Source organism: Microcaecilia unicolor, chromosome 13, assembly GCF_901765095.1.
Source record: "Microcaecilia unicolor chromosome 13, aMicUni1.1, whole genome shotgun sequence".
Classification (NCBI taxonomy): domain Eukaryota; kingdom Metazoa; phylum Chordata; class Amphibia; order Gymnophiona; family Siphonopidae; genus Microcaecilia; species Microcaecilia unicolor.
Genome location: NC_044043.1, coordinates 41,454,313 through 41,476,505, shown reverse-complemented (window position 1 = coordinate 41,476,505; position 22,193 = coordinate 41,454,313). Strand labels below are relative to the sequence as shown.

Here is a 22,193-nt window from a genome sequence, read left to right as displayed (position 1 = left end):
TAAAGTAGACCCGGAGGCCAGGGTTGAGCCAAGGCATCCAACCCCGCCGAGCGAGGATCTCTCCATCTGCTGAAGAAGCACGGGACTTTGGTATTGGCACTTGTCGCCATTAGATCAATCACTGGCTTGCCCCATTTGGCACAGATCTGCAGGAAAACTTCATCTGCCAGATTCCATTCTGCTGGATCGATCTGATGCCTGCTCAGATAATCAGCCTGCACATTGCTCTGACCTGCAATATGAGCTGCCGACAGACACTGAAGATGCAGCTCGGCCCAGTGGCAAATCAGTTCAGCCTGCGCGGCTAGTGCTCTGCACCTTGTTCCGCCTTGTCGATTTATATAGGCCACCGTTGTCGTGTTGTCCGACATCACTCTGACAGCCAATCCTTCCAGGGTCACTTGAAAGGCCAGAAGCGCCTGAAACACCGCTTTCAACTCTAGGCGGTTGATGGACCACTCCGACTCCTCGGGTGTCCATAGACCCTGGGCATGCTTCCCCTTGCAGTGTGCGCCCCAGCCATTCAGGCTGGCATCTGTTACCACCAGCCACCCTGCTAGGGGAGATACAGAATACTGAAGAGGCAGTGGAGCTAGCTGGCCAAGAGGGCACTGTGAAAGTTTGAGTGCTCTCTATCTCCCCTGCTGGTTGATGGACATAACCCATACGTAATGGCTTCATCTGCTTGATGACAAGGAAAGAGATGTTTGAGTAAATGAGAAAATGTACTTGTAATGGGAAAACTATTATTTTGTAAAAAATGATCACACTGTGAACAGTCACATAACAAGGATCAGATGGACACCGACAAACAGATGAAAGTTACTATGTTAGGCAACGTTTCGGAAAAAAAAAAGTGAAGTCGCAAGTATGTGTAAAGTGAATTCATATGATGGTATATGAAAAGAAGTATCTATATAAATTATTATATTTATTTATACTGCCTTTGCTAACAAGCACTTTCAGGATAGGTAAGAAGAGAGATAATAATCATAATAAAAAGCTTGCTAGAAGTTATGCAGAGGCTGACTGACATGTAGCTTGAACAAATATGAGGCCCACATTAGAAATAACGATGAAGATGGTTCATTTGTTTTTAATGATTTTGCTGTTTAGACCCCATCTGATTAGAACTATTTTTCACTTTTGCACACACTTTTGCATAAACCTTATTTTAATATTTGTTGATGCCTTCCATTCACAATCTTTCCAGGGAAAAGATTATCCCCCCCCCCCCCCCCCCCCACACACACACGTAGAAGACCAAGGCGTGAGAGGTTCATTCTTCTCATAAATTTAACACTTCTACTTGTGGGCACAGCCTGAAGATGTCCAGAGTAACCCAGTATGCACCGGTCAAAGCCTTTTTATGACAGCATGTGAATAGCAGTTCTTTCTTGTGAGTGAAGGGCTTATTGACTTGTTCCCTTAGGTGTGATAAGGTCTTGACAGGATGAAACCTTAAGTATATTTTGATGTACACTTTGGAAAGAGCAGTATTTTATGAGGATAAGATGTTTGAATAAGAAATCGTGTCACCTTTGCTAATGCAGTCCGTCATCGCAGGGTTGTCTTCCTCACTCCTTCTCAGGTGGAATGGCACGTTTGGGACAAATTAGTGATCCCTCCTGGGATCAAAGGGGAATCTCATGAAGGAGAAAGACTATATGAAAGCCTGGCACTGGAGGTCCAGCATGAATATCAAAAGCTAACAAAAAATGTATTTAAAAAATACTTATCTGAGTGTGGGCGTTGCAAGGGATATATCCTGTACATTGTGTCCCAAGCTTAAAGAAAATGAGGAACTATACTTATTTCTGTTCATGAACTTTGAACTGCAAGAAACTGCTGAATTGGGTAATTAACGTATGTCGTCTGTTATTAACTAGAGCAATGCTGAATTGCAAATTGAGATATCAGATGTCAAAGGGACTCCATCTCCAATATCTCTGCTTTTTGCATTTGTAGCACACTTACTTAAGTGTGGCCTTGGCAACTTGTTTTGTTTGGTGTATCATCTTCCTTCTGCACTATTCAGGAAGCTACAAGTCTTAACAGGTTTTCTAATTGTGAAGATTTCATATTCTTTAAAGTACTTTATCATTTAGGGACTATTAATAAGCCCCTCCATGTACACTAATGATCAACCATTCCATATATCTCTCATTACTGTTACCACTGCAGCCAATTGCTTTCTTTTTGTAAATGCATCTGCATATATTACTAAGGTAACCTATCCTGTGCAATACCACTTCATTAGTGTCTTTGGCGTATTCTCCAACGTACTTACTCACTGGTTGGTTCCTTTTGTGTGGAAGAAAGGCTTTCTCCTATGCTTCTGCCAATGCCACAGGAGGTCCTTGCATCATTGGAAGACTTACCACTAGAGCCTTTTATAGGTGGCCCTCCTCTGGTCATGCTCAGAACTGCCTTCCTAGATCACTCACCAGCTAATTTTCCTGATTGTCACTGAAGCACATTTGTATTCTTGAAGGTGAAGCTCTTCCCTTGGCCACCTTCTTGGTCGGTGTGCCTGGGTTAGCACTTCATGTATACACAGAATTAAGCAATCTCGTTTGTGCCTTAGCTAAGACTATTAACCTTCTCACATTACAGCCTTGACCCAAGAAACTCACAGTTTGATGAAAGTGGTTATCCAAAACCGCCAGGTCACTATTTGCTCCTCAGGGCTAATCATGGTTGCGAGGAATTTGAGAGAATGTGTTGTTTTAATCTGACTGATAATAATATTCTTATTGAATAGAAATTTAAAGACCTTAGAAATTTGTCATCTAGCATTCAGCAGGGAATAGTTTTTGGTCAAGTATTTCTGATTGGTTTGCTAGCTGACTGCCTAATATTGCCTGGATGCTTGGCTTCTTGCTTATAGTAATGGACTTCCTTGTTACACTCATTGTCCTGTGCTGTTTTTTGTAATGCTACTGCTCCATGTGGCAGTTCAGCAAGAGAATGTTCCCCAGAACCGCTCCTGTTAATAGTACTGTTATGTTGCAAACTATGTGTTATCCTGGACAGAATCAAAGGGGGGGGGGGGGGGGGAATGTTGAAGAGATCCAGTAGGAGACCAAGAAAAAGTGAAGAATCTGTGTCAGTGGGGTCCAGTAGGAGACTGAGAACTATAAACAAGAATTATTAAATTCTTATTTTAATGAGAGCTGTAACCTTGGAGGAAACAAGCTGTGAATATTATCTGGTATCTATAACAGTTGAACCAGAATGTACTATACAGGAACTTGAGAAACAAGGCATAAAGGGAGGAAATATGTATGTAGTATAGCCAAAGATAAGAATGTGGGCTGTAAATGTTGCAAGAAATTTGTGAGAAAAAGAGAATTATATTGTTCACCAAATTTGCAATCATGCATGGAATGTGCAGTCATGCTTGGTTATTGCTAATAAAAAGCCAGAGATTAGAAGGGAAGTCAGAAGTCAGTCGAGTAAAGCTGCTAGGCATTACAGCTGTGACACTCACCTCCCTAAAACTTTAGCAAACTTGCAAATACATTTGGTGGTGTTATTCCCTATACAGACTTTGGGCTAGCGAGGATACACATAATAAGAGGTTCTCTTCTACCACGTTCTGTAAAAAGTGGCCTTAGCGTGCCCATACCTATGTCATTCCCACAAGCAAAGACCATTTCTACTAAGTCTGTAAAACTCCAAGATTTCTTTTTTTTTTTTCCCATTAATGGCCATGCACTAATGCTGTCACCAGTGCACAGCCATTTAAAAAAATTACCACAGGAGCACTTACAGATACTTAGTTTGTAAGTGGTAAGGGCTCATGCATTATCTGTGCGCTAATCAGTTACAGTACAGTAAAGCAGACACACTAACTGGTTATAGCAGGAATGCTCGCTCTCCATCCGACACAAGGTTTGCATGCACACATTCAAAACTGCCACATGACACTGTAGCTAGTCCATTTTTTGTTATTAGGCGCATATTAGTACCTAATGCAGATTAGTAAAAGGAACCCTTAGAGAACAATGGGAGGATCTGATGTAATGCTCCTTATATTTCTATACTACTGATGCAAATACTTTAAAAGAAGCCACATGATATTCAGCTTATCTGCTCCCTTCCTTCTGCAGAGATGAGCAAGGACATATCCTAAGGGCTATCCTGGATGTGTCTGCCAACCCATTCAGAGGAAGTTTGTTCATACCTGCTTTCCCTAACAATGTATCACTATGACAGAGTTACCTCCCATATAAATCAGCAATTTTAAGATCACTCTGAAGGTCTTAATGCCAGCTCCTAGAGAAATCAAAAATAACCACTTCTAAAACCCAACTGGACTAAAATGCAAGACAGCTCCCAAAGCAGTTTCCCAGTGCTTGGCAACGGTACTTTTGGTGAGCCTGCATTTACTTACTGGTGTACAGACAGATCTATATTTGGTAGCTAGCTGAAGACTTCCTGTACCTGTAAGTCAAAAAACTACTGCCATATGTGTTCAGTCTAAATAGTACAGTGGTGATAAATCTTCAGACAGGAGAGGTTCCGTGGGATTGGAGAATGGCGGATGTGGTCCCTCTTCATAAAAGTGGTGATAGGGAAGAAGCTGGAAACTTCAGGCCGATAAGCCTCACTTCGGTTATTGGAAAAGTAATGGAAGCGATGCTGAAGGAAAGGATAGTGAATTTCCTGGATGCCAATAAGCTGCAAGATCCGAGACAACATGGTTTTACCAAAGGTAAATCGTGCCAAACAAATCTCATTGAATTCTTTGACTGGGTGACCAGAGAATTAAATTATGGAAGTGCTACAGACCTAAGTAGATTACGTCTGTAGCAAAGCTTTTGACATGGTTCCCCCACAGGAGGCACTTAAATAAACTTGACAGGCTGAAGATAGGACCCGACGTGGTGAACTGGATTAGGAACTGGTTGAAGGACCGCCAGAGGGTGGTGGTTAATGGAATTTGCTCGGATGAGGGAAAGGTGAGTAGTGGAGTGCCTCAGGGATCGGTGCTGGGGCTGATTCTGTTCAATATATTTGTGAGTGATATTGCCGAAGGGTTAGAAGGTAAAGTTTGCCTTTTTGCGGATGATACTAAGATTTGTAACAGAGTGGACACCAGGGAGGGAGTGGAAAACATGGAAACATCTGCAGAAGCAGAATGGACTAAGGTTTGGCAATTAAAATTCAAAGCGAAGAAATGCAAAGTGATGCACTTAGGGAGTAGAAATCCACGGGAGACTTATGTGATAGGCGGTGAGAGTCTGATATGTACAGACAGGGAGAGGGACCTTGGGGTGATAGTATCTGAGGATCTGAAGGCGACTAAACAGTGTGACAAGGTGGTGGCCGTAGCTAGAAGGTTGCTAGGCTGTATAGAGAGAGGTGTGACCAGCAGAAGAAAGGAGGTGTTAATGCGCCTGTATAGGTCATTGGTTAGGCCCCACCTGGAGTATTGTGTTCAGTTTTGGAGGCCGTATCTTGCTAAGGATGTAAAAAGAATTGAAGAGGTGCAAAGAAAAGCTACAAAAATGGTATGGGATTTGCGTTACAAGACGTATGAGAGACTTGCTGACCTGAACATGTATACCCTGGAGGAAAGGAGAAACCGCAGAACTAGAGGACATGAAATGAGATTGAAGGGGGGCAGACTCAAGAAAAATGTCAGGAAGTATTTTTTCACGAACAGAGTGGTGGATACTTGGAATGCCCTCCTGCAGGAGGTGGTGGAGATGAAAAAGGTAACGGAATTCAAACATGCGTGGGATAAACATAAAGGAATCCTGTTCAGAAGGAATGGATCCTCAGAAGCTTAGCGGAGATTGGGTGGCAGAGCCGGTGGCGGGAGGTGGGGCTAGTGCTGGGCAGACTTCTACGGTCTGTGCCTTGAAAATGGCAGATGCAAATCAAGGTCAGGTATACACATAAAGTAGCACATATGAGTTTATCTTGTTGGGCAGACTGGATGGACTGAACAGGTCTTTCTCTGTCGTCATCTACTATGTTACTATGTATACATTGAACCACACGCACGCGCACACGCGCGCACACACACACAGATTTGGTGCACAGTGCTTCTGTACACTAAACCAAGTTTTTAATTTTCTGGGGCCATTTTAAACAAATATACTATCTCCTTAAAGATACTGTGAAAGATTAACTTGTTTATAAAAGTTCATTTTGCTATCAGTCTGATGCATTTTCAGCTTACATAAAATCTGTGCCTTTAAGAAATTTGACAGCTTGAGCAAATAAGCTGAAATGTTCTGCAAGCAATTTTGAGTAGCCCACATTGTAGCAAAGTAGGTGGGTACTTTAACCACATTTACTTTGTAGCCAGTTTTCATAAATACCACCTGTGCAAGTTTCTTGTTTGAAAATACCCAGTGTCAACTATATGCACTGATAGTGCCAATATAGTTGGTCTTTATTTGTATGGGCAGCGGGGAAACAAAATATCATATATACATTTGAAAATTCCACGAATATACACTGTTTTACTTGTCCAACCTAAGCACACCCTTGGAAACACCTCTTCTTAACCTTGTTATAAGCATACATGATGCAAAAGCCCAGAGAAGGGCCATTTTCAGACAGGCCAAGTCATCCTGGTAAACAGCTTTGAAATTATTTTCATTATTAGAGAAATTGAAAATATTTGCATTAATTATGCAGTAACTTTAACATATAAAAGAGACTCGGAAATCTGCAAGCCAACAAAAAATTACAAGCAAAATTGGAAAGAAGTAAAATGGCACTTGAAGGACAGGATGAACAAGAAGCAAAAGCTGAAAAGAAAATAGATATTTATAGACTAAAGAGGTAAGGGGAAAACACTTTAAAGGAAACAGTTTGGGAAACAAAGTAGAAAAGCTTTACCCAAAGATACCTGGTACAGGCAGTGGCAGACACTGCGCAGCTGGGGAGGAAACTCTGAAGAGGAAGTAATAATTGCATGGAAGAATTTCTCCGTCATCTGCCGTAGCCAGCGTTGGTTTTCATCCAGACTCTCCATCCCTTCCAGCCTAGAAGAGATGCAAAATTGGATCACTTCACTCTCACGAGTGAAAAGAACCTTCAGGACGAAGGCCTTTACTTAGTTCGTGCACCCCTTTAACTGATCAGTGAAACCTTCGCATCCACTTCCTAAACAATATGCCCCCTAGTGACTACTGATAGTTACACATGATGCTGTTAGCCACTAACAGTGCTAACTACTAACATGTTGCTAAAATTACAGTATCACAGTGGCGTTCCTAGGGGGGGCGGTAGGTGCGGTCCGCCCCGGGTGCACGCCGCCGGGGGGGGGGGGGGGGGTGCCACGTGCGCCTGTCCTCCGTTGTTCCATGCTTCTTCTCTGCCCGGAACAGGTTACTTCTTGTTCCGGGGCAGAGAAGAAGCATGGAACAACGGAGGACAGGTTTGCGCGGTACTCCCCCGGCGGTGTGCACCCGGCGGGGGGGGGGGGGGGTTTCCTTCGCGGGGGTGTCCTTTCGCCGGGGGGGGGGGTTCCACGCTGCATCGGGGGGGGGCGCTGCACCCGGGGGGGGCGGGGCGCATCGGCGATCCGCCCCGGGTGCCAGCCCCCCCTAGGAACGCCACTGCAGTATCACCAACTATTCTATCAGTAACTTTCCAAGTAACTGTTTCACTCTGTCTAGAAAGTTTTAATAAATTGCCTTAAATTTCAAGATTTCAAATGTTGCTACTATTTGGGTTTCTGCCAGGTATCTGCGACCTGATTGGCCAGTGTGGAAAGAGGATACTGGGCTAGATGGACCAGTGGTCTGACCCAGGCATGGCAATTCTTAATGTTCTAATTTAAGATTCTTCTCTGCACCTTATATGACCTCTTCCCATACCCCATGGGGGTTATAGGAATCACTGGTTAAGAACCCCTAGCCTAAGCTGTTAAATAAGGTATACAGTTGTGATTTTTCCCATCAAAATGATAAAACTATATAACAAGAGGCAGAATATCTGGATGTGAGAGAATTATATGGACCTTTTTATACAGCCTGTTTAACATTACTAAACTATAACACTGAATCTTTCTTCAAGATGCAAACTGTGAAAATGTCACTAAAAAGATTGTGGAAGAAAAAATAGCATGCAAATACTGCTGCTTAACGGTAAGCATAGTGGTTTTTCACTTTAGCTGTTCTCATTCTTTATAAAATATTTACAGCTCTAATTGGAGTATCGGGCATGGCAAGACAGCAAAACCACCAGTATATCGACCTCAGCTAATCCTTTAACTTCTGAATGATGAAAGCTGTTGGGTCACAGAATCATTCTCTTTCCTGTCATGTTTCAGAGGGGTTAGGATTAGCCCCATTGTTATTCAACATCTTTCTGAGCCCTCTTACTGTACTTGTTCAGGATCATGGCGCTAATACATTTTATTACACAGATGATATTCTTCTGAGTATGATGATCATCTAAATATTAATCTTATGAAGATTCAGTCATATCTCAACACTATACAAAAGTGGCTCTCAGACAACTGCTTGATCCTGAATCCAAGACTGTAAGAATCTGGCTCTCTGACAGACACCCCCCCCCCCAACCTTAGATAACACTAGCATTACCCTGGACATCAACTTCAAAGTACCTAGGGTGCTTACTGATCAGAATCTATTTTTTCAAAGTCAGATCATGGCCTTAGTTAAAAAATTTTTGGGCTCTGAGGCAGCTTCAATGTGTGTGTGATATTACCTGGCTGAGTCTTTCCAAAAAGTTTTACTTTATGCTAGAGGTTCCCAAACCTGTTCCTGGAGGCACCCCAGCCAGTCAGGTTTTCGGGATACCCACAATTAATATTCATGAGAGATTTGCATGCACCGCCTCCAGTGCATGCAAATCTCTCTCATGAATATTCATTGTGGGTATCCTGAAAACCTGACCGGCTGGGGTGCCTCCAGGACCAAGTTTGGGAACCACTGTTTTATGCATTAATAGCATCTCAGCTCAACTATTACAATATTGTCTGTACGTTTGTTTGTACGTTTGGGAAGCTTGCCAGGTGCCCTTGGCCTGGATTGGCCACTGTCGTGGACAGGATGCTGGGCTCGATGGACCCTTGGTCTTTTCCCAGTGTGGCATTACTTATGTACTTATATGTACTTCCGGCTCGACATGTTCAACTTGTCAGCATGCACTTTCTCTGCTACACACTTGCTCTAGAACTCTGTGCCTTTAACCTTACACAGGGAATCTACTTTCCCTAAATTTACAGCTGCCTTGAAAAACTATTTGTTTCAGTAGACCTACAAGGCCAGATTCTATATATCACGCCTAAAAATTTGGTGCTGAAATTAAACTCACTTGTGTATTCTATACAGTATGCCTTAATTTAGGCGCACTTTATAGAATACGCCTAAATTTCTGTGCAGTTTATAGAATATGCTGAGCGCAACTAAACTTTGTTGTGGCTAATTACACCTGGTGTAAATCCTAACATCTAAATTAGGCATGCAGGGTATAATCTAAAACAAGGCAGATAGATTTGAGATACACCCATAACTCACCCATTCCACATCCCCTTTTCAACTATTCAAGTTAAAATTTATGTGCACCAGGGGCTTAGCTACGGGTGGGCCATTTTGGCCCAGGCCCGCCCCCCACTCAAGCGCCACACAACTGCAGCAGCAGCGCAGCAGACTAACTTGATGGCAGAGACGGCACCCGCGGCGCTCTGGTAGCTGATCTCTCCTCTCCACAGGCTCCGATTTCAGGCCCTCCCACCACCCAAGTGCACACAAACAGCCTAGCGTACGTCACGTCGCGGGCACCCCGCGCTCAGACTCAGACGTGATGATCGATCCAGATTCAGCCCCACCTACCTTCGGGCTTAGAGAGAGTGCATCCGCATCGCCGTCGTGGTTATCCACACATCTATCCTCCTACGCGGTAGCGGACCCGGATGTGGCTGTGCGCGGCGATGTGCTCTCAGCCTCGCTCGCGCTCCGCTTGGCTCCTCCGCTCACTCATGATGTGGTCTGAGGGAGGGCAGGCTAAAAAATTAGGTGCACATGGCCACATGCACACACACACTCACGGTTGTGCGAGGTTCAGCCTGGCCCTGCCCTCCCTGGAAACGTGGGAATTGGGAAAGAAAGGTGGTCTTCGAAAGTTCGAATTGAGAAGAAGAGATCATTCGAGAATTGGATTGGACTCGAGTTCCTGTCTCGGCCCCAGGTAACTTTACTGTCAGTGCCAAGCAGCAGCAGCTGCCAGCCCAGCAGCAGGTAATATATTTTGGGGTTTTTTTACATCATAATTTTATCAAAGCGAATAGATCAGACAACAAAGGTAGAAAAAAATATTTTATTTTATTAATTGGAATATGTCTGCTTTTGCATGCTGAGTCTGACTTCTTGAGTTAACTTTCCAGTTCAGTGTTTTGCCTTCATATTTTTTGATTTCTAGTTCCTTGTGTCATGTCTGTTGTGTCATGTGTTTTTCATGTATGATCAAGGTGCAGTATTCTGCTAGTGTGTAGTATTTGCAGCCCTTTTTGTTTTCACAAGGTAGTGTATTGGTGTTTTAGAGCCTAATGTAATTACAGTTCTGCCTTTATAAGGTTGTAGCTCATCCTGTCCTTGGAATTAGTGCTGTTATGGTTTAGTAAGGATATGAGTGTGTTTTTGCACAAGTTTGTGTATAGCATTTTGCAGTGGAGAGATTGTGGGATAATGTAATTATATTTAAAAATATCAATTTTTCCATTATGTATGTGGTTATACTGATGCAGGGCAGCTGTTGGGCAGAGTACTTAGAAATCCATCATCAAGTGAATTCTAACGCATTGTTTTGTAGGAGCCCAAGAGACACTACTCATATAGAAAGTGCGTGCCCACCCATATTAGCTCTGGGCCCACCCAAAATCTCAGGTCTGGCTACGCCACTGATGTGCACCACATTACAGAAAACACTTATTAAGCAGTGCATGTAAATTCTAATTAATGCCAATTAGTGCCGATAAACGGTTAACATCCAATCAGCATTAGCTTCAGTTAGTTTCTGCACATTGTTATGAATATGCTTCTACTTCCGCACGGAAACCTCGGCACGATCTATAGAATCCTGGGGATAATATCCAGTAACAGCTCAAGTTAATAGCCCTGGAATGGATACTCAACTGTCAATTCTCTCTGCCTCTCACAGACCTTAAATTAAATGGTGTTCTTTTCTTTCTATTATTTTTAATTTGTAAACCGCTCTGCTATGTTCTCAAGAAGGACGGTATATTTAAAAACATTTCACACTCAATATTTATTTGATATATTGCAAATAACAAAAGCATCTAAGTGGTTTTACAATAATTATATAAAAATATAGGGCAAGAAGGCAGGAGACAGAAGGGCGATTACAATTTAATCTTAAAATTACAAGCAAAAAAAACCCCACACACTACATATTAACATTAAGGTTCAGCAGGTGAGAGGGAGTGAAGAATATGACATATTGTGAGACAGGGAAACTGCTGTAGCAAGGGGATGGCTTGAGAAAAATAGTAGGTCTTTTTGCTGGGCTTTAAATCTAAGAAGAGAGAGTTCTAATCGAATAGCCAGGGGAAGTGAGTTCCAGAGAGTTGGAGCCATAACACTAGCCATAAACCATAATCATAAACCAGAATATATTGATGCCTATCTACTACTACTTAACATTTCTAAAGCGCTACTAGGGTTACGCAGCGCTGTACAATTTAACATAGGACAGTCCCTGCTCAAAGAGCTTACAATCTAGAAGTCAAGTGAATGGTCAGTCCGATAGGGGCAGTCAAATTGGGGCAGTCTGGATTTACTGAACGGTAAGAGTTAGGTGCCGAACGCAGCATTGAAGAGGTGGGCTTTAAGCAAAGACTTGAAGATGGGCAGGGAGGGGGCTTGGCGTAAGGGCTCAGGAAGTTTGTTCCAAGCATAGGGTGAGGCAAGGCAGAATGAGCGGAGCCTGGAGTTGGCAGTGGTGGAGAAGGGTAATGAGAGGAGGGGTTTGTCCTGTGAACGGAGGTTTCGGGCGGGAACGTAAGGGGAGATGAGGGTAGAGAGGTAGTGAGGGGCAGCAGACTGAGTGCATTTGTAGGTAAGGAGGAGAGAATCTCACAGAAAAAAATGAAATACAAAACTAAATCAGCTGCCATCTAATTAGTTTGGATGATGTTTTTTAAAAAGTTACAAATATTGAATAGGTGGACTGTTCAAACCTTGTGGAATCCACTTCAAAGCTGATATGTTGCCACTCAGGTGATGTGATAATTGTCCTGAGTAGAGGTTCTAGCAACTTCTGTAAATAAGTAGCACCATACACCTGGAGAAGGGAAAAAAATGAGCATCTTATCAGAGTGGCAAAATGCAACCCAGACAGCTCTACCCACATAATTCAAGTAGACCCTTGCCAATTTCCTATTCTGAGAGAATTTTTTTTTTTTTACAACACATTCAGCTAGGAGAAGACAAGCAGTATTGTTACCATACCTCACTGTATAATAGACTTCACACGTGCATTAAAAGTACGCATTATTTGTGAGGACTGGGAGAAAACTGTGCTTCAAGCATCACAATAAAGAACTTTTAATAGTCTTTGTCATAATGAAAAATACGTAACTGACAATACCGTTTCTCCTAGCTTTTGGCATCCTCAGTACTGATATTTTATGTTAATAGAAATATGTTTGCTTTATTATTTGGTGGAGAAAACACTCACAGCCTCTGGTGGGAGGGAGTCATAGAAATATTTTGATAGTGACCTACTGATGAGATTCAGGGTCCATATTGATCACTGGTGCATTGCCCTTTGGCCCAGGCCTATTGCTGCAATAATGAGACTAGGTATATTGAAGGTGGAGGGAAATAAAGAGAGGAGGAGCAGAAAAAACCCCTAGGTACCAAATCCCAGCTCTGATCCCAACTGAGTATGATATATATAAAGGAAAAAAGAAATTTGCAATCAAATCTAAAAATACAAAACCAAATCCAAAATCTTAAAAGAAAATGAAATTCAGTTGTCACACACAAGAAGACCATGGGTTTGTGCTCAGCATCCACACCTAAAAATGAAATGTGTGATGTTAATACAAACCTTAAAACAGAAAGTCATTATTTTACTGGCCAAGCTGTTTCCTCGGAAAAGGGTCTGCATGGAGTCTGCTAGTTCAACCTCCTTCGAAAACATGTTCCAGAGAAGCTGATACAGCAGATGTCGGGAATCAAAGAGAGTTACAAGAACTCGGGCTAGTTCATCCTACAATAAAGAGAACACCAATTGAAACAAGTAGAAAAGTGTCAACTTCAAGCATACAGTGATGCATTTCCTTCTGGGCACCTCTCTGCTCAGCCCTACCCCCATGTTGGAGAGCACCAACATGCTATTTTTCCTACACCCCCACTCAAATGTCTGCCTAATCAAAGATGGTAGCAGGGACTCTTACTTCTCCTCCTGCAGCACAGCGAAGAGCCAGCATCAGTTGTTTCCCAGCAGGAGGAGGATAACAGAAGACAGCTGTTCCTGCCCTGTGGTCTTGCTAGAGATGCAAGACAGCCAGCAAAATGAATTTGAGGAGCCTGTTAGGCTCAAAGCCATTTTACAGCTTCACTGGCTGCATCAGATCAGTCTGCCTTCTCTTCTTTCTTTCCTTCTGGCTCTAAGGGAGCCGTTTGCTGTTCTATAGCACTATATTGGTTTGGTTTTTTCTGTCCTATCTGGATAAGGCATTATTTTCTGTTTTGTTTTTTTAATTTTAATTTGTATATCGCCTTGTTGTGCTCAGTACTAGAAGCAGTATAAATACCTAATATTTTTATTTGTCATTTATACCCCACATTATATAACAGTCTATTGTTTCAATGTGGCTTACAATACAGGTTTAAAAGACACTATTGATGATCTAACAATTTGTCACTAACATTTTATGACCAAATAGTTACTGATATTTTATAATGGCATATAGTACAGATTTAAAGGCTAATTATCAGTTTTACATCTAGACATAACATTTTATAAAGGCACAAAGAGTAGAAAAAAGATTCTCACGTTGTAGTGTGCTTATGTATTTCTTCAAAAAAAGTACTTTTTGAAAAAGAAAACCTTTAGATGTTTCCAGATATAAATAATATATATGGAGTAATTTTATAATGACAAAGCTATTGGTAGGTGGGGGGGGGGGGGGGGGGGGGGGTATGACCATTTCTCTGCTCCCAATCCTCCTCTCCCCTCCCTTTTTCCTCTTAAGTGTCCTGCCAGACCAGTTGTTAAAGTTGGGGGTTTGGAGCGATAGTGACTTCTTGTCTTCAGTGACTTGTGAGATGAACTTTACTAATCACTACATGGGGTCAAGCAGATGGAAACCTCCTCCTCCTTTGGCAATGGAGGGATAAGATCTGCCAGCCATTTAATCCCCTCAACAGTGAAGGAGCTCATGGGCCAGGTGCTGGCACTTCTTGGTTGCAGATCTCGAAAGATGAACAGCCAAGAACTATCAGCCTATGAGTTTCAAAATGCTTGTGGTACCATTTTAAAATTTTTATTTAGGATCTAGCTTCAGTAGTAGGTCAAGGCGAGTCACATGCAGGCATACTAGAATGTTCCTATCCCCAGAGGGCTTGCAACCTAAGTTTGTACCTGTAATGGAAGATTTTAAAGATTGTTTTTCAGCTTTGCCTTGACCAACCGTGCACTCGGGGTCTGTATTTTTTATTAGAAGTAATTCTGTTTGTATGAAATGTGGAAGAAGATAAGACACAGCTCTAATTAATTTGGTATGTGAAGGGAGAGGTGGAGCCTGTTTCGAGTTCAGACTGGCCATCTGGACTGAGAAATAAGTGACCACATTCCCACATGCTCAAGAATACTTTGTAAAGCTTGTTTACCAAAACAGAGAAATTCTCAAGCATTCTGTAATTTTCCTTAGCTCTGAACATGAGTTCTAAGCCTAATAAAAAGGGGAATTTCTGTCAGTGAAATTGGGAGCGCGTCTGTGAGTAATGTACATACTGCGCAGAGAACCATATTTCCTGGTAAAAGAAACTCCTGGCTTTCGCTGTGAACAGGGCACCCCCACCCCCCCAGCTGATGATAAAAGCCTGGATGTAGAAATTAAGGACCAGTGATGTATGTATAGATATGATGTATGTATAGTGTATTACTGCTTCTTTTCCTGGTCAAGAGACTCCTAGCATTGCTTGGACGTAGGGACCAGTGATGTAATGATAGTTTCTTTTTTAACTATAGATAGGTATTGTTCTTTTTAGGTATATAGCTTGATCATTGTCTAGCTTAGGCAATAATGAACCTCTATAATAAAAGTCTCATTTACCTAATACGAATCCAAAACATAGTAACATATAGTAACATAGTAGATGACTGCAGAAAAAAGACCTGCACGGTTCATCCAGTCTGCCCAACAAGACAACTCATGTGTGCTACTTTTTGTGTATACCCTACTTTGATTTGTACCTGTGCTCTTCAGTGCACAGACCGTATAAGTCTGCCCAGCACTTTCCCCGCCTCCCAACCACTGGCTCTGGCACAGACCGTATAAGTCTGCCCAGCACTATCCCCGCCTCCCAACCACCAGCCCCGCCTCCCACCACCGGCTCTGGCACCACAGTAATTATTGAGTAGTCTGTGTCAGTGAGGCAGGCTGTAAAACCAAGTCAGAACAGTACCGGAGACAATGGAGGGTTAAGAGACTTGCTCATTGGGCATCAGTGGAATTTAAACGTGTGTTAAATATCTGGCACCTTAAATATGTCAGTGCCTTAAACATGTACCACCACTCTGCAGTCCTGAGAACCTTGAACTGTGTCAAATTTGTAAGAAGCAAAGTTTGCTGCAGTACAAAAAGGCTGCAGGTCAGTAACACAGCAGAAAATAGTGTGCTCCTATTGTAAACTGTTCACACACTTATTTTGTTTACCAAGTTCATTGTGAAGCACATGTTAGTCCACCTCAATCCTTGGCTTTATCAGTTCTGATCTGTCCTTAAGATAGTGCTAGCTATTATGTCAACTTTTGCCAGTCTGATGACTCAATGACAATGTATTTGCATGCAGGGGGACCATTCCTGAATCAGGTCTTCTACTTCCTGTGTCAACTAGGGCTGGAGATGCCGTAGATGCAGCTTTCACAGCTCGTAAAGGAAAGCAACCTCAGCCACAACACCTAGAGGCCGCATCTCAAAAAAGATATAGTGGAATTAGAAAAGGTACAGAGAAGAGCAATGAAAATGATAAAGGGGATGGGACGACTTCTCTATGAAGAAAGGCTAAAGCGGCTAGGGCTCTTCAGCTTGGAAAAAAGGCGGCTGAGGGGAGATATGATAGAGATCTATAAAATAAAGAGTGTAGTTGAACGAGTAGATGTGAAGTGTCTGTTAACGCTTTCCAAAAAATACTAGGACTAGGGGGCATGCGCTGAAGCTACAATGTAGTAAATTTAAAACAAAATCGGAGAAAATATTTGTTTACTTAATGTGTAACTCTGGAATTCGTGTGCCAGAGAATGTGGTAAATGTGGTTAGCTTAGCGGAGTTTAAAAAAGGTTTGGACAGCTTCCTAAGGAAAAGTCCATAGACCGTTATTAAATGGACTTGGGGAAATCCACTATTTCTGGGATAAGCAGTATAAAATGTTTTGTACATTTTTGGGATCTTGCCGGGTATTTGTGACCTGGATTGGCCACTGTTGGAAACAGGATGCTGGGCTCGATGGACCTTTGGTCTTTCCCAGTATGGCAATACTTAACATGGGAAAGTTTTCATTGGCTGATCTGGCATTTACTAGATACAAGTTTCCAAGTAGTGGTCTGTTTGTTGAAGGGCTTAATTGATGATGGTAGGTGTTAATTAAGGTGTGAGGAAGTAAAATATTTGCAAAGGTTATTAAGGGCAATCTAACTAGTGAGTTAGCTTGAAAGGGTTGAATCAGTTCTATGAGATTCAAAACTATAAAGAGAGGAAAGGTCCCACTTAATTTTCTTTCTGAGAAATTCTGAGAGAAGAGGACATTTCTTCTGGTAAGTGAACATTATTTTGCTCTGTGCTTTGGAAACTTAAAGATTGGGGTTTAAAGGAGGAATTGTAGGCTATTGATAAGAAGAATTAAAAAAAAAGCAAACTTTATCAACTAGTCTCCACACCCTTTTACCCCTAGTTTTAAAACTTGAACTTTGTACCACAGCATTAACAGATAGCCTCTAGCAGGAACAGCAGGACCTAGCTCAGTCTAAAGGAAAAAGAAAAAAAGGGAAGCAAACATTATTAACTAGTTTCCATAGTGTACAACCCTTTTCCCATAGTTTTAAACTGAAACATTCTCTAGATGTAGAAACTGTTCCCATAGTTAAACTAAAACTTTTTCTAGAGTTAAAATCTTAACAGCCAAAGAACATTAAAAAGGATAGTAGCAAGGCTCAAATTTTCTTCTAAAATAATTCTTTTATGTTCTTTGGCTGCTGGACAAGTAGCACTGCTACTGACCTGAATTAGGTGTTAATTAAGGTGTGAGGAAGCAGAATATTTGCAAAGGTTAATAAGGGCAATCTGATTACTGAGGTGCCGATTATAATAAGCCCCACGCTGTTCCAAACAGCGCTCTAAAAATAGCGGCAGAACAGCACAGGGCTATAATGCCCTTATGATCAGACCTGTCAACCTCTTCAGTTGTTGTCCCCATTCCTCCAGTTCATCAGTATATCAGCACCACTGACTACCAATTGTGAAATGGTTAAATTTTAAAACTCTTATTCTTACATTTAAGGCTTTTATAGTGGGCCTCCCTCCCTACTTATCCACTCTAACTATTCCCTATAACCCAAAAAGACTCCTCCAGTCCCTCAACGATTATCAGCTTTATCTTCCCAGCCCTAGATTTGGCCAACTGGAATCCACCAGGAATCATGCTTTTTATTTCACTGCCCCCTATTTCTGGAACTCCATGTCCCTATAGCTCCGAGCAGACCTATCTTTTTAAATAATTCAAATCAGCCTTGAAAACTTGGCTTTTTCATCAAGCATTTGACTCCACTTAAGGTGGCTGTCTGGGTAATATCACCACTCTCCTCCCTGTTTCTTTTTTACTCTTGGCCCTATACCTCATTTTTACTTTGCCCCTGCTTCCCTTCCCGTTATTTTCCATGATGATTGAAGCTTGGATGTATGTTTCTCTTTTCTATCATTGAAATTGTACTTCCTTTTGCTCTTTCTGTTTACTTATTTCTCTTGGTAAGTTTGCTGTACACCGCTATAATCTGCAAGTTAGTTAATGGCGGTATAACAAATGCAAATAAATAAATAAATAAATAAAAGGTGGTTTCCAATTTTCTTCAAAATTGTAAATAATTTGACTCAGTTCTGATACATTGAGGTAGATCTTTCCATATAGAAATAGAACAAAAGCTGAGCTGATGCTTATATCATAGCCCTTTTACAGTAGGATATCTTGTAGAGAGTCATCAAAGTGCATGGACTGACTAGCAGGCACTGGTGTGGGTGGCTGCTTTGCCCTGTGACATCAGAAGGAGGTCCTACTTGTTTCCTTAACTAGCCTCCACTACCGTAGAATGCTGGAGAGTCATCGGAGTACATGGAGTGAGTAGCAAGCACTGGTGTGGACAACTGCTTTGCCCTGTGAGATCAGAAGGAGATCCTACCTGTTTCCTTAACTAGCTCCCACTACTGTGGAAGGCAGCTGTGGGCACATTGCCGATGGGGCAGGTCCTGCTCCTTTGGAGCTCCTGAGGAGAATGGGAATCTGCTCCACATTAATAGGGAAGCTTAAAAGTGGGAAAAGCAAACTGGTTAAGATAGGAGGAATTAAGGAACCGATGGACCAGCATGTTATTGCAACAATGTGCCCTGTTTCATTTTGGGCACAGTAAATACTGCTTTGTCCTGGGAAGTATCGCTATCCTTAGGTGAATGAGCATCACTTATATGAGCTTTAAAACGAGAGAAGCTGGTTTCCTCTCAAATTGAGTTAAAGTTACCCTCCACAGAAATTAATTCTGGAGAGGGTTCCTCTCCTGATCTTTAACCAAGTCAGGATAAATATTGCTGACCACAATTAAAATTCCTACTCCTATCTCATTTCTTGTAATTGAACTCTGAGGTTCAAGAGTTAAGAGTAATTTGCATTGAAGGTGTGACTAATAAAGAGATAAATAAAACAGCGTAGTACTTACCCACTGTGAAGAAGGCACAACATTGGCTAGAGCCATGGCAATTGGCAATTCTCCTTGGTCACCCATCATTGTGACTAATTCTACCAATCTCTCAAAACGATCCGCCAGTACAGTTTCTGCCAGTGTGTCAAACTCTGTCCCTTGCTGAAGGATTTTTGTGAGGACTTCCATAAATGTGGCTCTTGTTTGAAGATCTTTGTGATAGCCTAAACCTAACAAACCAATAGCCATAAAGAGAGGCTTTATGAGAGCTTTTAAACTTTACACACAAAAATGCTGAAAAAGTAAGTTAAAACATTTAAGCCAATTTAAGCAGTGCCAAAGACAATGGTGGGGAAGGGGGGGGGGGGGGAAGAAAAGTTTGAGTATATATTTTGCAGACCTGCAATAATGTCAAAGATTAGCCAGATTACACTTAGCAACACAGTAGATGATGGCAAATAAACACCATCTAGTAACATAGCAGATGATGGCAGATAAAGACCTGTACGGTCTATCCACTCTGCCCAAAAGATAAATTACATAAGGTATGATGTGATGCTTCATATGTATACCTGATCTTGATTTGTTCTTGCCATTTTCAGGACATATAAGTTTGCCTGGCACTGTCCTTGTTCTAAAACTCTGAAGTTGTCGTTGAAGCCCCTGAAAAGACCCACTCCAGCACATCCAAATCTATTCATGATCAGGGCACAGACTGTAGAAGTCTACCCAGTACTGGCTTTGCTTCACAATTATCGGTGCTGCCAACTAATTTCTGCTGTGCTTCTTTGGATCCATTCCTTCTAAACAGGATTCCTTTGTGTTTATCTCAAATTGACACATGCCAATCTCTAAAAACTTTAGCTTTTTGATTTACTTAGTTTTACTCTCTTTCAGTCTTCTGCCAAATTTGTTTGTGTGTCTACTTTCCATTTTGTACTTTCCTTTTCTGCCTTTCCTTCTATTTTTTCTTTTTTTTTTTTAAACCATTATTCAGCCTATTAGCCCTTTTTTGGTACTTCCCCAACCCTACTCCCACCCACTTCAGAGACCATTTCTTTTCTTTTTTCTCCCCTGTACAATACTCATCTATTTCTATTGCCTCTCACTCTCTCTTTAGTCCTCCATATCATCCACATCACCTTTCAGTCACCCTCATATACATCTAGTCCTTCGAATAAACTCCCACTCATAGTCATCCAGTTTCATGCCTTTCGAAATTCCTGATCAGTCTTCACATCCTTATTCTCCCCCTTCCCCAAAGTCCCCTGCTCTGCCCTAGAGGCAAACCGGATTTCAGTTTTCAGTTAGTGTTGAAACTGTCCAAAATCCTTTTTCTGCTTGGTTTCGATTTTGCCAAAAGGCTACAGCCATGGTTTCAGTTTTGGCTGAAACTGTGTTTTTGTGGAAGTCGAAAATTTGTGCTTTGTTCTGTTTGTCTGCCTCCTTCCCCCCCCCCCCCCCTCTGAATAGGAGCTGCCTTTCCCAGTGGCATACCGAGGGCGGGGTGGTGGGGGCAGTCCACCCTGGGTGCAAGCTGCAGAAGGGGCACAGGGAGCAGCCGCGCGGCTGTCGGCTCCGACGGTTCCCTGTCCCTCTGCTGTTACTTCCTGTGCCAGGGCAGAGGGAGCAGGGAACTGGTGGAGCCAACAGCTGCTCCCAGCACCCCAGCAGGTAAGAAGCATGCACCCCCAGGGGGGAGGGGGGGCGTCATGCTGCACCTGGGGAGGAGTGTCGTGCTACACCCGGGGGAGGGGATTGCGCAGCGGTGAACCACCCCGGGTGGCAGCCAACCAAGGACCGCCACTGGCCTTTCCCCCTGCCCACCTGTAAGTGCTCTCCTTGAGCCTAATCTTACAATCCCTGGCAGTCTAGGGTGTAATCAGGGCAGGAGTGGTCCCCAGTCGTTCCTGCCCATGCTGGCTCTGCTCTCAAATGGCTACCATGACCTCTAGTGGCAATGTCATATGAGACTGCCTTTTTTTTAATGTGTAATGCGATTGCAAGTAATGCAGTTATGATCTTGCATAGCAGTAGTTTAGAATGAATTTAAGTCCGTAAATCGGGGATAAGCTCCTTGGGAATTAGCCTTTTTATGGCGATATGACATCAACTGTCACTCCAAATGTGGTACAAAGTCAGCCACTGTAAAAGTTCTGTGGCTTTTAGTTCAGTTTTCATTAGCTGAGGTCCATGTGTCTAGAGCCATTTTGCTTAGAAGTAAAATATGGTCTTCTATTATTTAAATTATTACATACTAGTAAAAAAAGGCCCGTTTCTGGAGCCAATGAAACGGGCGCTAGCAAGGCTTTCCTGTGTGCCCCTCCCCCCCCACCCGTCGTCGATGTTGGTGAATTGCTCCGCCTCCGCCCTCAACGTCATAACGTTTGACGCGAAGGCGGTGAATTGCTCCGCCTCCGCCCTCAATGTCATAACATTTGATGCGAGGGCGGGGCCCAAAGACTGTGTTTTTCGAGGCTTCAGAGCTTTGAACATACGAACCTTGGCTTCAGTGACGTCAGAAGCCAATAGAACGTTGAGGGCGAGTTTTATATATATAGATGGCTTCAGTGACGTCAGAAGCCAATAGAATGTTGAGGGTGAGTTTTATATATATAGACTAGTAAAAAAAGGCCCGTTTCTTGCTGAAATGAAACGGGCGCTAGCAAGGTTTTTGGCGGAGTGTGTATGTTTGAGAGAGTGTCTGTGACAGTGACTGTGTGCGTGAGAGAGAGTGAATGTGCAAGTGTGTGTGTGTGAGACAGAGAGTGGGTGCAAGTGTGTCTGTGAGAGAGTGTGTGTTTATGTGAGAATGAGTGTGTGCGAGTGTGTGTGTAAGACAGTGAGTGTCCTTCGCTTTCCCCCTCTCAGGTCTGAGGACCCCTCTTCCCCCCCCCCCCCCCCCCCCGTCTGTGGTGTGAGTACCCCCACTCTCTGTGGTTTGAGGACCCCCTTCCCCCCTCTGTGGTCTTAGGGTCCCGTCTCCCCTGCCCCCCCCCCCCTGCATAGTTCACCTTCGATAGAGTCGATGCGGGTTGCCTGTA

The 22,193-nt window shown here is 42.7% G+C and overlaps 1 protein-coding gene across 1 annotated transcript in view; it reads right to left on the bottom strand.

The window, feature by feature from the left end:
- The window catches only part of NF1 (neurofibromin 1), a 464,504-nt gene that overhangs the window by 210,423 nt on the left and 231,888 nt on the right, over nucleotides 1–22,193 (bottom strand). Inside the window, 4 exon segments of the mRNA XM_030222524.1 lie at nucleotides 6,875–7,010; nucleotides 12,194–12,297; nucleotides 13,069–13,230; nucleotides 19,168–19,379. Of these exon segments, the coding sequence (XP_030078384.1) occupies nucleotides 6,875–7,010; nucleotides 12,194–12,297; nucleotides 13,069–13,230; nucleotides 19,168–19,379 (614 nt within the window).